The sequence below is a fragment of the Choloepus didactylus genome, chromosome Y (genome assembly GCF_015220235.1).
Source record: "Choloepus didactylus isolate mChoDid1 chromosome Y, mChoDid1.pri, whole genome shotgun sequence".
NCBI classification, from domain to species: Eukaryota; Metazoa; Chordata; class Mammalia; order Pilosa; family Megalonychidae; genus Choloepus; species Choloepus didactylus.
The window spans coordinates 12,114,225-12,129,511 of record NC_051335.1 but is presented as its reverse complement, the minus strand read 5'-3'; the positions used below and the strand labels follow the sequence as shown (position 1 = coordinate 12,129,511).

The 15,287-nt window shown below is 40.1% G+C and overlaps 1 protein-coding gene and 1 pseudogene across 1 annotated transcript in view; one reads left to right on the top strand and one right to left on the bottom strand.

Annotated features, from left to right (window-relative positions):
- PPEF1 (protein phosphatase with EF-hand domain 1) overlaps positions 1–15,287 on the bottom strand; it is a 180,291-nt gene that overhangs the window by 87,819 nt on the left and 77,185 nt on the right. Inside the window, exon 7 of the mRNA XM_037822700.1 lies at positions 7,888–7,934. Within this exon, the coding sequence (XP_037678628.1) occupies positions 7,888–7,934 (47 nt within the window). The remainder of the gene's footprint in view (positions 1–7,887; positions 7,935–15,287) is intronic.
- LOC119524059 lies at positions 14,092–15,135 on the top strand (annotated as a pseudogene).

Sequence of the window (15,287 nt, the reverse complement as noted above, 5' to 3'; positions counted from 1 at the left end):
ATTAAAGCAGAAATAAATGATATGGAGAACAAAAAACAATAGAATAAACAAAATCATAAGTTGATTCTTCGAGAAGATCAACAAGATTGACAAACCCTTAGCTAGACTGACAAAGAAAAAAGAGAGAAGACTCAAATAAACAAAATCATACATGAGAGGGAGACATTACAGTGTATCCCGAAGAAATTTTAAAAATCATAAGAGGATACTATGGACAACTGTATGACAACAAATTAATCAATTTGGAGGAAATGGATAATTTCCTGGAAACATATGAACAGCCTAGACTGACCCAAGAAGGAATAGAAGACCTCAACAAACCAATCACAAGTAAAGAGATCGAATCAGTCATCAAAAAGCTTCCTACAAATAAAAGTCCAGGGCCAGATAGCTTCACAGGGGAATTTTACCAAACTTTCCAAAAAGAACTGACACCATTCCTGCTCAAATTCTTTCAAAAAACTGAGGAAAAATGAACACTAATTAACTCATTTTATGAAGCTAACATCACTCTAATACCAAAACCAGGTAAAGACGCTACAAGAAAGGAAAACTACAGGCCAATCTCCATAATGAATATAGATGCAAAAATTCTCAAAAAAATAATTGCAAATCGGATCCAAAGGCACATTAAAAGAATCACACACCACGACCAAGTGGGTTTCCGTCCAGGCATGCAAGGGTGGTTCAACATAAGAAAATCAATGTAATACAACACATTAACAAATTGAAAGGGAAAAATCAAATGTTCCTCTCAATAGATGCAGAAAAATCATTGGAGAAAATTCAGCATCCTTTTTTTTTTTTTTATAAAATCACTTCAAAAGGTAGGAATTGAAGGAAACTTCCTCAATATGATAAAGGGCATATATGAAAAACCCACAGCCAGCATAGTACTCAACGGTGAGACACTGAAAGCCTTCCCTCTAAGATGAGGAATGAGACAAGGATGCCCGCTGTCACCACTATTATTCAACATTGTGGTAGAAGTTCTAGCCAGAGCAATCTGGCAAGACAAAGAAATAAAAGGCATCTAAATTGGAAAGGAAGAAGTAAAAGTGCTATTATCTGCAGATGATAAGATTGTATATTTGGAAAATCCGGAGAAATAAACAACACAGCTACTTGAGCTAATAAACAAATTCAGAAAAGTGGTGGGATACAAGATTAATGCACATAAGTCAGTAATGTTCCTATACATTAGAAATGACTTAACTGAAGAGACACTCAAGAAAAAAATTCCATTCACAATAGCAACTAAAAAAATCAAGTACCTAGGAATAAACTTAACCAAGGTTATGCAGACTTGGAAAAGCTAGTTATCAAATTTATTTTGAAGGGAAAGGGGCCTTGAATTGCTAAAAACATTCTAAAAAAGAAAAATGAAGTGGGAAGACTTATACTTCCTGACTTTGACGCCTACTATAAAGCCACAGTAGTCAAAACAGCATGGTACGGTAACAAAGATAGACATATTGATCAATGGAATCGAATCGAGGGTTTGGAAATAGACCACCAGATCTATGGTCAACTGATTTTTTGATAAGGCCCCAAATCCACTGAGCTGGGACAGAACAGTCTCTTCAATAAATGGGGCTGGGAGAACTGGATATCCATATCTAAAAGAATGAAAGAGGACCCCTACCTCACACCCTATACAAAAATTAACTCAAAGTAGATCAAAGACTTCAATATAAGAGACAGTACCATAAAACTCTGAAAAGATAATGTAAAGAAACATCTTCAAGATATAGTAATAAGAGGTAGCTTCTTAGACCTTACACCCAAAGCACAAGCAATGAAAGAAAAAATAGATAAATGGGAACTCCTCAAAATCAAAAGCTTCTATACCTCAAAGGAATTTGTCAAAAAGGTGAAGAGACAGCTAACATAATTGGAGAAAATATTTGGAAACCATATATCTGATAAGACACTGATATCCTGCTCATATAAAGAAATCCTATAACTCAACGACAATAGTACAAACAGCCCAATTATAAAATGGGCAAAAGATATGAAAAGGCATTTTTCTGAAGAGGAAATACAAATGGCTAAAAATCACACAAAAAAATGTTCATATTCACTAGCTATTAGGGAAATGCAAATCAAAACCACAATGAGATACCATCTCACACCAATAAGAATGGCTGCCATTAAACAAACAGGAAACTACAAATGCTGGAGAGGATGTGGAGAAATTGGAAGTCTCATTTACTGCTGGTGGGAACATATAATGGTACAGCTGCTGTGGAAGACAGTTTGGTGGTTCCTCAGAAAACTAGATATCAAGTTATCCTACAATCTGGCAGTTTCATTTCTCGGTATATACCCAGAAGATCTGAAAGCAGTAACATGAACAGACATTTGCACACTGATGTTCATAGCAGCATTGTTCACAATTGCCAAGAGATGGAGACAATCCAAGTGTCCTTCAACAGACGAGTGGATAAACAAAATGTGCTATGTACACATGATGGAATACTACACAGCAGTGAAAAGGAATGAGGTCGTGAAACATATGACAAAATGGATGAACCTTGAAGACATAATGCTGAGTGAAATAAGCCAAACACAAAAGGAGAGATATTGTATGTTACCACTAATGTGAACTCCATGAACAATATAAAATCAGTGTCTTCTAATGTGGAATATAGGAGACCCAGAGATAGACAGAAGCTAATGAAGGGGGAATGATAACCTAATATGTAGACATGATAATGAGGGTGAACTTAAAGGCATGGGAATGGACAGGGGTGATGATGGTTTGTTAATAGGATTTAAAAAAAAAAAAAACATCATTTGTATGAATCCCAGATCGGATTAACATTATTTATTGCAGTTAACTGCACAAAGTATGTGAGAATAAAATCTTTTCTGATCTTCGAAAACTCTCCCTCATGATTGAGTCACTTAATAAATTACTAAAATTCTTTGACAGGAATGTTTTAAATGTCACCTCCTCCAGGAAGTCTTCCAAGAGGTTAGATGTGCCTCCAATGTGTTTTTTTGGAATCCCATACATATCTCAATTTTAACACACCCCACCCCGAAATGTCTTGTCTTTTTGTTAGTCAACTTTCCCCACTAAACTATCATGTCTTTGGGGGCCAAAACTCTGTCTTAGTCATACTGTGCTATCAAACCTTGTCAGAGGACATCATTCATAAAGGTGTTTAATAAATATATGTGAAATGAATGAACTTCCTATTCATCTCCATATCTTTCCACAGTTTTTATAAGGTGCCGTGAACATTACACGGACCAGATAAATTTAATGAATGAAGGAGTGAATAAATTAGTGGATGCGTAGACTTTTGTTTATGATCAGTTATAGCAATAATGGTCTTGAACCAAACCAACAACCTGGATTAAAAGAGTAATATGGTGTGGCATCTCAGTAACCCTACCTTATAACTCTTCTTCTCAGGCAATGTGTTTGGTTGGTCTTGGGCCAACCCCAGCCCTACAGCCTAAGTATCCTATAGTGTATTAAAGAACTTACAAGGAAGAAATTAGCTAGTAAAACACCAGTAGAAAGATGAATTAAAATTCTGCCTTAATTCAATGCCAGAGGGTTTTCCTGGTTTTTCTTTTGGGTTGATGGAAAAAAATAGGTCAGTCACAGCATAATACAAATTTTGGCCATTTATACCTCCAAAAATCTCCAACAAGATGTAGTTTGCCAAACTAGTCCCTACAATTCAAGTTCTGTTTCCCGTAATAATAAATAAATAATATAAAGATAAGTTAAAGCATGGTCACTATCTGCTTCTAAATGGAAGACTGTGAGCTCATGGGTTACGCTGATGTGATTCAATCCCATGGGATCCTATCAATGAATCAGAGGAAAGTACCTCACATTGGTGCATTACATACAATCAGGATTCAATGACTTGATGTATTGATTGAGTACAAAGCATTGCCATTAGAAGCAGAGACCACTGCAGCAATTCTACGATTTTTTGAAGCAATCAAGTGATTGCTTTAATCATAGTTATGTACCTGCTGTAATCCCTGAGCAGGCAATCTTTGTATCTGATGCCACAAAGAGAATTCCACTGCTCCCCACCTGAGCATTGTTTTCTCCCTCCTCATTTTTGAGACGTTCTTCTTCCTTTTCTCCACATCTATTTTCTGGGCCTATTACTCTTCTCTCACTCAATCTTTCTCTTTTTTCATTTTCTGTCATCACCCTATACCTAATACCTAATAATGATACTCACTCATACACTAGGCATTGCTTAAGTGAATTTTCTAGATCGTAGAAGCTTACTCCTGTAAAGGCTAAATAAAATATGTTTAAAAAATACTTTAGGCATTTTGGTTGGGAGCCTTTGTAACGTGCCCTTTGATTCTCTTACTTCTTAACACAGTATATACCACCTAACTTTCCTGACGCAGGTTCATCAATTGAAACATCCCTTCAGGCACCTCAGAGTACAGACTTCCTTTCCCTATATACTACAAAGCCCCAGATCAATGAATTTACTATTCTTTTCTATTTCATTTTTATAGTTCTATATTTCCTCTCACTGTCAAGGAAGAGCTTTTTTACCTTTCATTGCTGACACTGTATCTGACTTTTGCTTCTTCTCCTCCCACTCCCTAATCTGCTGTGGGCTGGAAGACCAGACAGGCAAATTTGTGAGATGAGGTCTTACTGATTTCTGTTCACTATATTCACTGGTCTTTGAGCAAGTGCCCATGGCCTATTCTGTGAATAAAGTTCATTGGATCTGTGACAACTATTTCAAGAGCTCAGAGACCTTTTCTACTTAACTCTAAGTTTGGGACCATGTTACAGATAAGTGAAGTAGACCGAAGTTTGACCTCTGGATAGGTGGGGTCTCAATGTCATCTGTTTTCAAACAGAAACATTTTTCCAAAATAGTTTATATTCATGGTTTTGGTAGATTGAATTATGTACCCCAGAAAAAAACATGTGCTTAATCTGAATCCCATTCCTGTGTGTGGGAACCCATTGTGAATAGGACCTTTTGAAGATGTTTTTAGTTAAGATGTGGCCGACTGAATCAGGATGGGTCTTAATCTTATTACTGGAGGCCCTATAAAAGAGAATGCCACAGAAAGGAGCCAGAAGTCATCGGAACCCAGAAGTGACAGAGAGGACATCGCCATGAGACAGGAAAGCCAAAGAACCCCAAGGACTGCCAGCTCGCTAGAATATTACTGACCCCGGGAGGAAGCCAGTCTTCCAGCCTCCAAAACTATGATACAATAAATTCCTGTTGTTAAGCCAATCCATTGTGAGGTATTTGCCATAGCAACCAGGAGCCTAAAACAATGTGCAATTCATTCCCCATCCAAGATGCATTTGACCTTCTTGTTCAATCCTGCCAAAATTCTAATTCATGGCTGTTGAATTTCCAAGCATCACTTTCACCTCCCCCCACCCAAATCCATTCCAAATAATAGTGCCCTACTCTTTCATTGCCATGGCTCTCAATCTCTACTCCCTGAACACTGTGTCATTGGTTAGCTCTCAAAATATTTTCTTGCTTTCATTTAAATGCTATATTTTCACCTTTAATTCTTTTTATAGTGCTTCTTTCCACCCACCTCCTCCTGTTCAGTCTTTACTTTAGCACCTTCCGGTTTTATATGTCCCATATAGTTTCGCCAAAGGAATTAAAGAAACATGTCATAACTCTCTTTTTTCATCTGCCTACTCCAGAGTCCTATCCCTGGTCAGAAGTTAATATCTTCAACTGCCTCTCAAGAAATTTTCTTTTCTAAATCACTTGAAGCCATTTTTCCAGTTTAATTTACTCAACTGCTTTCCCTTTCATCTATTTCCCAAAACGTCTAGAGAAATAATTACAAGTATTATTTCATGCTCCCCACACCCTGCCCCTGTCCTCTTTACTCAGACCATAACTGCCAACAATAGCAGGCCTGAACTTCTGAAAATTTGGCACAGAGCTATAGACTAAGTTAAACAAATCCCATTCCTCAATCTGTACAACATCTTGGCTTCCTCTCACCAATCCATTCTACCTCACCCACAGTTTTCCAATTTGGTAGAATCCCTATTTTATGGTAAATAAACTCCCTTCTGTCTTCCAACTCATTCAGAAAAGACTTCCCTCTACAAATCTGGGTTTGTCTTAAGGATGCTGCTTGACTCCTGACTCAGCCCTCTCAAAGGAAAGGGCTCATTCCTGCATATAAGACATACAGCTCAGGGTCAGGAGTAGGAGAGGGTCCACCTGCTCCTCCGAGCCACTAACAGACCAAGACTTTGCCACCCTCAGGTGAAAGCCTCTCCTCCTTTCATGCCCCTAACCTCTGACTAGCCTCCCTTCCCCTCCTCCACAACCCTCAGACCACGTGGCCAACCCATTTAGCATACCTGCTTTACATAATCTTGACCTCCTCATAGCCAATATTCTCTTTCACCAACTTCAGTCACCCCCATTCCAGATTCCACCCTGGACCCTCTCATCCCCTAGGACAACTCCCCCTAAAACTTCCACCATTCCTGCTGCCCAAGGCCCTCACCCTGGCCAGCCTGCTCCCTGACCTCAAAGAGCATTCCAGTCCTTCGATTCTCCCATTTCCCCAGTTGATTGGCCTATCCTGGCCTCTCTCCCTTCCCTGCCTGCTTAGGTTCCGCAGTCGACCATTGGAACTGCTCTTTTACCAGCACTCTCAGCACCTGAACAGCAAACCTTTGGTTGGACTTCCTGATACCAACCTACTACCTGGGCAGCCTCCTCCTTCCTCTGACCCCACTCTCTGGCTGTCATGCTTTATATCCTTGCTGAGGCCTCCTGTGATCTCAACTGAATCTACTCCTAAGTGCCAGCTCCATTCATGCCCTCCTGGTTTGAGCTGACCCATTTCCTTCCAAGCTTCCATTCTGAATGAATGAAATGAAAATATTGCATTTCTGTTACACTTTATTATTTTTAAAATGCTTTTGGATATTTATGTTACTTTATTCACAAGACAACCGCTTAAGGGATATAAGCTCAAGATAATATTGTAGCTGAAAAAAAATTATTCATCAAGCTCTTCAGTCTTAAAGCATGGAACTAATTAGCCATCATAATAGTTGTCTGAGACACCTATGCTGTGCTCAATTATTCAACATGCTAGTTGTGAGATGACAGTGATGGATGGGAGAGAAATACATTAATCCAAAAGAGGGATGGAGAAGACCAGCATAAGGGGTACCACTGTGAAGGTAGGGGTCAACTCAGGATCAGTTTCCCACATGCAGTCTTCCCAGAAGCAAACATTCAGATTGCAACTGCTGCTCAGAGAGAGAAATGAATCCAGTCAACAAGATGCAGGGAAACTCCATGCTGACCAAGCTGCTTTGTGCCCTCTGTGCTGGTTCCCACAAATGAAACCCCAATGCATGAACAGCAGTCACAGCACTGGAAGAGCAACCGAGCCAAGAGGCAGTGAATCAGGGTAAAGAAGAGAGCAATTTGGAACTTGCTGTAAGAAACTCCTTTCAAGCATAACTAATGTGCATTGGAAGAGAGGAGTGGTATGAGACATGTTCACTTCTGAACAAAATAAAAATCAAATAAGATAAAACAGACTGCTTCCCTTCCCACCTTATGCCATCTAGACATTTATGATATAATAAAGACCATAAACACAATCAGGTGCAAATCCCAATGGATATACAGATAATAATAATATTGAGCAAAGACCCAAATTAAAAAACAATTTATGAGATGTGTGCAAAAAATCAAATGATATGCCTCTAAAAATCTTTGAGCTTTTTGAATAAAGATGTTATAGTACATCTATATTTGTACATATCCCCAGTAAAACTAACATTGTTATCTTCCCTAGGATTGCCCTCCCCCAACAAAAGTGGAATTATTTAGCAAAATAATCATTTACCTTATAGAAGATCAAAAGAAGATCATCCAATTTCCCATGCAAATCACCTGGAGTGCAAATGAAAAATCACTATTCAGTGGAAAGAAGATGCAATGACCTTTATTTATTTATTTATTTATTTATTTACATTTTATTTTAAAATAAATTCAAAGTTATAGGAACAGTTGCAAAAACAATACAAATCCCATACACAGAACTCCAGCATTCCCTGACCCCCCCAATACCCCAATCCGCTAACTTTAACATGTTGTCACGCCGCTATTTCTTTCTCTCCCTCCCTCCCTCTCTCCCTATCTATCATCCATCATCTATTGCTGTGTCTTCTGAACATATGAGAGCTAGCTGCACACATCCTTGAACAAACACTATAATTCACATATACAATTCCCATGAACAAGAACATTCTTTTATGCAACCCCATTAAGCGCAGCTAAGAAGTACAAGAGATTCAACAATGATACAAAACTTACATTCTATATTTCCTTTTCCCTATGTCTCAACTGTGTCCCTTTGAGCCTCCTGTCCTTCATGCTCAGATCCCATCCAGGGTCATCCTTGGCATTCAATTGTCGTCTATTTACACTGTCTTTTTTTTTTTTTCCTCAATTGTGGAAACATATATACAGCCTAAATCTTCCCATTCCACCCCCTCCCTAGCATTCCATTAGTGGGATTAATCACATTTAGAATGTTGCAATGCTATCACCTTCCCACCATCTATTACTAGAAATTTCCCTTCACCTCAAACAGCAACCCTACACTCATTTCTTAACTCCCCATTGCCCCTTCCCCCATTTCTCTTAACCCATACTCTACTTTTCATCTCTATGGTCATATTCTCTGATAATTTCTTTGTGTTTACTGTGGGGCTTAAAATTAAACTCTTAAATCCATAATAATCTTGTTTTTCTTTGATACCAACTTAATTTCAATAGGACACATAAACTATGTACCTATACTCCTCCATTCCCCCACCTTTATATACTTCTTGTCAAAAATTACATATTTTACATTGAGTTCAAAACCACTGATTTGTCATTAGAGTTTGTGTATTTTATATCATGTAGGAAGTAAATAGTGGAGTTACAATTCAAAAATTATTGACTACTATTTGTATTCCATTGTGGTCAGAGATTGTGCTTTGAATATGTTCAGTTGTTTTTTTTGTTGTTTTTTTTTTTTTTTTTTAATTTATTGAGGCTTGTTTTATGTCCCAGCATATGGTCCATTCTGGAGAAAGATCCGTTATCACTAGAGAAAAATGAGTGTCCTGGTGATTTGGGATGTAAGGTTCTATATATGCCTGTTAAAATTCTCTATATCTCTTTCTCCCTTCTTTGTTTCTCTGTTGGTAGGGCTCCCTTTAGTATCTGAAGTAGGGCAGGTCTTTTATTGGCAAACTCTCTCAGCATTTGTTTGTCTGTGAAAAATTTAAGCTCTCCCTCAAATTTGAAGGAGAGTTTTGCTGGATAAAGTATTCTTGGTTGGAAATTTTTCTTTCTCAGAGTTTTAAATATGTCATGCCACTGCCTTCTTGCCTCCATGGTGGCCGCTGAGTAGTCACAACTTAGTCTTATGTTGTTTCCTTTGTGTGTGGTGAATTGCTTTTCTCTTGCTGCTTTCAGAACTGGCTCCTTCTCTTCAGTATTTGACAGTCTGATCAGTATATGTCTTGGAGTGGGTTTATTTGGATTTATTCTATTTGGAGTTCACTGGGCATTTATGCTTTGTGTATTTATATTGTGTAGAAGGTTTGGGAAGTTTTCCCCAACAATTTCTTTGAATACTCTTCCTAGAACTTTACCCTTCTCTTCCCCTTCTGGGACACCAATGAGTCTTAAATTTGGACGTTTTATTTGATCTATCGTATCCCTGAGATCCTTTTCAATTTTTTTGATTTTTTTCTCCATTCTTTCTTTTGTTCTTTCATTTTCTGTTCTGTGGACCTCTAGGACACTGAGTTGTTAGTCAACTTCCTCTAATCTTGTATTATGAGTATCCATTGTCTTTTTAATTTGGCCAAAAATTTTTTATTTCCATAAGATCTTCTATTTTTTAATTTACTCTTGCAATGTCTTCTTTATGCTCTTCTAGGGTCTTCTTTATGTCCCTTTTATCCTGTTCCTTGGTCTTCTTCATGTCTTTTATATCCTGTGCCATGTTTTTGTTCCTTGATTGTGATTGTTTGATTAATTGTGCCAAGTACTGTGTCTCTTCTGATATTTTGATTTGGGTGTTTTGGGATCGGGTTCTCCATATCATCTGTTTTTATCATATGCATTAAGATTTTCTGTTGTTTTTGGCCTCTTGGCATTTGCTTTGCTTGATAGGGTTCTTTCAAGTTGTAAAAAAAAAAAAAATACCAATCTAATTTTTCAGAAATACAAGTTGGTGACGTACACTTTCTCCAACTAACCAGCAGATGGCATCTGCAAGTCACCTATACCCCTCAAGTCAGTTCTCCCCAACTCTGTCTCTGTGGTGTGTGGGGAAATGATTTTTGTGGGGCTCAGTTGGTGAACTCAGTTTGGGTTTGTTGTTGGAGCCGTCCACCCTGAACGTGGTGCGTGTGTCTGGGTGGTCAGGGAGGCAGGGCCACTTTAATACTCAAACCTCCCAGGTGTTCCCGGAGATTCAAGGCTGTTGCAAGAGTCTAAGCCTTCATTTCAGTTTTGCCCCAGCTTTTCTCTGTTGCTGACCCACAAACCACCGGCACTGATGTAGCGTCCCTGGGTTTTCCGAGCGGGCCCCCCTTCTCAGCTGTGATCTTCCAGGACCTCTGCTGAGGGAAGGCTGTGCTACATCACTAGTGCGCGTCGTCCCTCAAGGGAAGCCCCGGGCCGCTGGGCTGTGCAGGGGCACTCTCTGCCTGATGCAAAGATTAGCCTATAATTCTTTTTTTTTTTTATCTTCATTTTATTGAGATATATTCACATACCACGCAGTCATACAAAACAAATTGTACTTTCGATTGTTTACAGTACCATTACATAGTTGTACATTCATCACCTAAATCAATCCCTGACACCTTCATTAGCACACACACAAAAATAACAAGAATAATAATTAGAGTGAAAAAGGGCAATTGAAGTAAAAAAGAACACTGGGTACCTTTGTCTGTTTGTTTCCTTCCCCTATTTTTCTACTCATCCATCCATAAACTAGACAAAGTGGAGTGTGGTCCTTATGGCTTTCCCAATCCCACTGTCACCCCTCATAAGCTACATTTCTATACAACTGTCTTCGAGATTCATGGGTTCTGGGTTGTAGTTTGATAGTTTCAGGTATCCACCACCAGCTACCCCAATTCTTTAGAACCTAAAAAGGGTTGTCTAAAGTGTGCGTAAGAGTGCCCACCAGAGTGACCTCTCGGCTCCTTTTGGAATCTCTCTGCCACTGAAGCTTATTTCATTTCCTTTCACATCCCCCTTTTGGTCAAGAAGATGTTCTCCGTCCCACGATGCCGGGTCTACATTCCTCCCCGGGAGTCATATTCCACGTTGCCAGGGAGATTCACTCCCCTGGGTGTCTGATCCCACGTAGGGGGGAGGGCAGTGATTTCACCTTTCAAGTTGGCTTAGCCAGAGAGAGAGGGCCACATCTGAGCAACAAAGAGGCATTCGGGAGGAGGCTCTTAGGCACAATTATAGGGAGTCCTAGCCTCTCCTTTGCAGCAACCATCTTCCCAAGGGTAAAACTTATGGTAGAGGGCTCAACCCATCAAACCACCAGTCCCCTATGTCTGTGGTCATGTTAGCAACCATGGAGGTGGGGTATAGCCTATAATTCTTGACTGGTGTAAGTTCTGAATGAAAGGCAGGTAGTAGAGCTGGGCCCCACCCCTTTCCTCTTAGAGAAGATAGACGCCCTAGGGGGAGGTCATTAGCATTTCAGTGGTCTCTCTCTGCCTGTGCCACACCCCTGTCTGGGTCACAGAACTGGGAACTGAAAAAGGCCGAGGCTTTCTCCACTGAGTCGAAAAAGGAACAGAGCTAGTCTGAGGCGACCCTCCAGCTCTCCAAGGTCAGTCGTCACACAAAGCCTCTGTCTACTTGTTGGGGATTCGTACCTCGTAGTGAGCAGTTCACACTCGCTAATTAAAACCCCAGTTGCAGCTCAGCTGAGCTATATTCGCTTGCTGGGAGAAAGCTTGTCTCTGGCACCATGAGGCTTTGTAGCTCGGGCTGTCGGGGAGGGGTCTCCCGATTTGGATCCACAGTTCTTACTTACAGATTTTATGCTGTGATCTCAGGCAATCCTCCCAATTCAGGTTGGTGTATGATGAGTGGACGGTCACGTCTGTCCCCCTGCAGTTATTCTGGATTATTTACTAGTTGTTTCTGGTTTTTTTAGTTGTTCCAGAGGGACTACTTAGCTTCCACTCCTCTCTATGCTGCCATCTTAGATCCTCCCTGTCACAATGACCTTTAGATTAAGGAATTTTAAAACTGAAAGACTGCTGATATACTCCAACTGTTCTCAGGGCATTGGGTTTTTACCCTATGTTATTATTAATTCGACAGACAGTTTGTTTCCATAGTATCTTTTCTTTCCCTCCAATAGGGGGAATGGCATCTTGTGTGGCAATTACCAGTTCATTTCTGCCATTTACGGAGTGCCTAGCTTACTCTGAGCCAGGCACTGGGCTAAGCATTTCACATGCATCATCTTATTCAGTCCTTACAAACACCCTATGAGATGGCTGTTATTTTCATCATTATCATCTTACAAATGCGGTTGAGAGTAGTTAAGCAACTTAAGCAAAGTTACCCAGCTACCAACAATCAGAGCTAGAGCTAGAATTCAAACCCAACTTTATGTCATTTCAAACCCCAAGCTCTCCATTATTCTATACTGCCTTTACTCTCTTTCATCTCAAGGAGCAGCAACAGAATCTATCTTAGTATTAAATCCCCAAGTGCCTACTATAGTATCTGGTGCATAGTAGGACACACTGAATATATGTTTAATTGCTAAACACATAGCTTTTTAAAGACATGTTTTAAGAATGTGTTCCAGCAGTAGCATCTGAAATTTAAAAATTGTGAGTAGATGGTTGACATTCTTTTGATGAGGCAGTTGTAATAGATAAAAATAAAAGCATGGCTTTATAAAACTCAGCCAACTAAGAGAAACCATGAGTATATGAGACCATTAATTCAAAAATAAGAGTGAATGTGCAAATTGCTCAAAAGCCCTATCTGGATAACTATCTCTAGATAATATACCTGTCTTAAGTTCTGCTCATAAATTCTATTCTGTATATCAACTTAATTACCAAATAGAATTTAATTTAGAAATGCTTTTCCTTGATTTGCTTAAAATCCCACAATCAAGAGTAAGAAAATATATGCAATGGAAGACTCCAAGTATAATGAGAATAACAAAATGAAAATCCTGTATCACTAGCATTTATTTATAAAATATGGCCATAATATCAAGATTAGGAACATTTTAATGTTATTGCTTTCATATGGTCTCACTCCAAATTTAAGGAAATAAAGACGGAAGGATTTTTTACTTATCAGTTTCACATGTATTTTTAATTATTTTATTTTCTTAATTTTCTTCAGGGTGACTTGTCTTTCAAAGATTTGGGGATACAGAACTGTTGTAGCTGGCATACTAAAAATGAACTTATTTCAGCATATTAAAAGTTGAAGCTATAGAAATATTTTTAATTTCTATTGGGCAGCAAAAGAAAAAGTTGATTGTACCATAGGAAGACAGACACAGGGAGATATTTTTACTATAAACAAAAAACATGAGTGAAGATTTGATTATCATTTATAACATAACTATAGGCTAAAAACTCAAATACTTCATGCATGCTGGGAACTATATGGCATATTTATATGTACATATAAAAATGCATCTTGAAATTAAAATAATGGCAAATTTTCATCACAATTTCTCTTCCTTTCCTCATACTATCTTAATTAGAAGCTTTTTTTTTTAATGGCCCCAATTTGAAATTTTGTTTTAAATGATGACCAAATTTTTCTAAGTTCATTGGAGCTATTAAAGACAGAAAATAATAATTCTTATGCAAAGAGGACTTACTGGCCTTGGCTTGTCCCTTCTACCAACGGCACGACCTGGAAACAGTCTGGAAATAAAAGCCCACAATGGGCTCTTTGCTCCTGCCCTCTTGCCAGATAGCCGCATCTTTTTGTGCAGTGCCAGCCGCATCTCTGAGACACGATGGTGAAGGTTGGAATAAACGGATTTGGCTGTATTGGGCGCCTGGTCACCAGGGCTGCTATAACCTCCAGCAAAGTGCAGGTTGTGGCCATCAATGACCCCTTCACTGACCTCAACTACATGGTCTGCATGTTCCAGTATGATTCCACCCATGGCAAATTCAAAGGCACCATCAAGGTTGAGAACGGGAAGCTTGTCATCAATGGGAATCCAATTACTATCTTCCAGGAGCAAGATCCCACCAACATCAAATGGGGTGATGCTGGTTCTGAATATGTTGTGGAGTCCACTGGTGTCTTCACAACCATGGAGAAGGCTGGGGCTCACTTGAAGGGTGGTGCCAAGAGAGTCATCATCTCTGCCCCTTCGGCCGATGCCCCCATGTTTGTGATGGGCGTGAACCATGTGAAGTATGACAACTTCCTCAAGATCGTCAGCAATGCTTCCTGTACCACCAACTGCCTGGCAACCCCTGGCCAAAGTCATCCATGACAACTCTGGCATCGTGGAGGGACTCATGACCATCGTCCACGCCATCACTGCCACCCAGAAGACTGTGGATGGCCCCTCTGGGAAACTGTGGCGTGATGGCCGTGGGGCTGCCCAGAACATCATCCCTGCATCTACCGGCACTGTCAAGGTAGTGGGCAAGGTCATCCCGAAGCTGAATGGGAAGCTCACTGGCATGGCCTTCTGTGTTCCCACCCCCAATGTGTTTGTCGTGGATCTGACCTGCCGGCTGGAGAAAGCGGTCAAATACGATGACATCAAGAAGGTGGTGAAGCAGGCGTCAGAGGGCCCCCTGAAGGGCATCCTGGGCTACACTGAGGACCAGGTTGTCTCCTGTGACTTTAACAGTGACACTCACTCCTCCACTTTTGATGCTGGGGCTGGCACTGCCCTCAACAACCACTTCGTCAAGCTCATTTCCTGGTATGACAATGAATTTGGCTACAGCAACAGAGTGGTGAACCTTATGGTCTACATGGCCTCCAAGGAGTAAGAGCCCCTGGACCACCAGCCCCAGCGACAGCATGAGAGGAAGCGAGGCCATCAGCTGCTGGGGAGTCCTGGCCCCAAATCGATCCCTGACACCAAGCGTTGCCCGTCCTCCACAGCTTCCATCCCAGACCCCCTGAGGAAGGGGAGGGGCTGAGAGCCCTACTCTGTCAGGTACCATCAATAAAGTACACCCC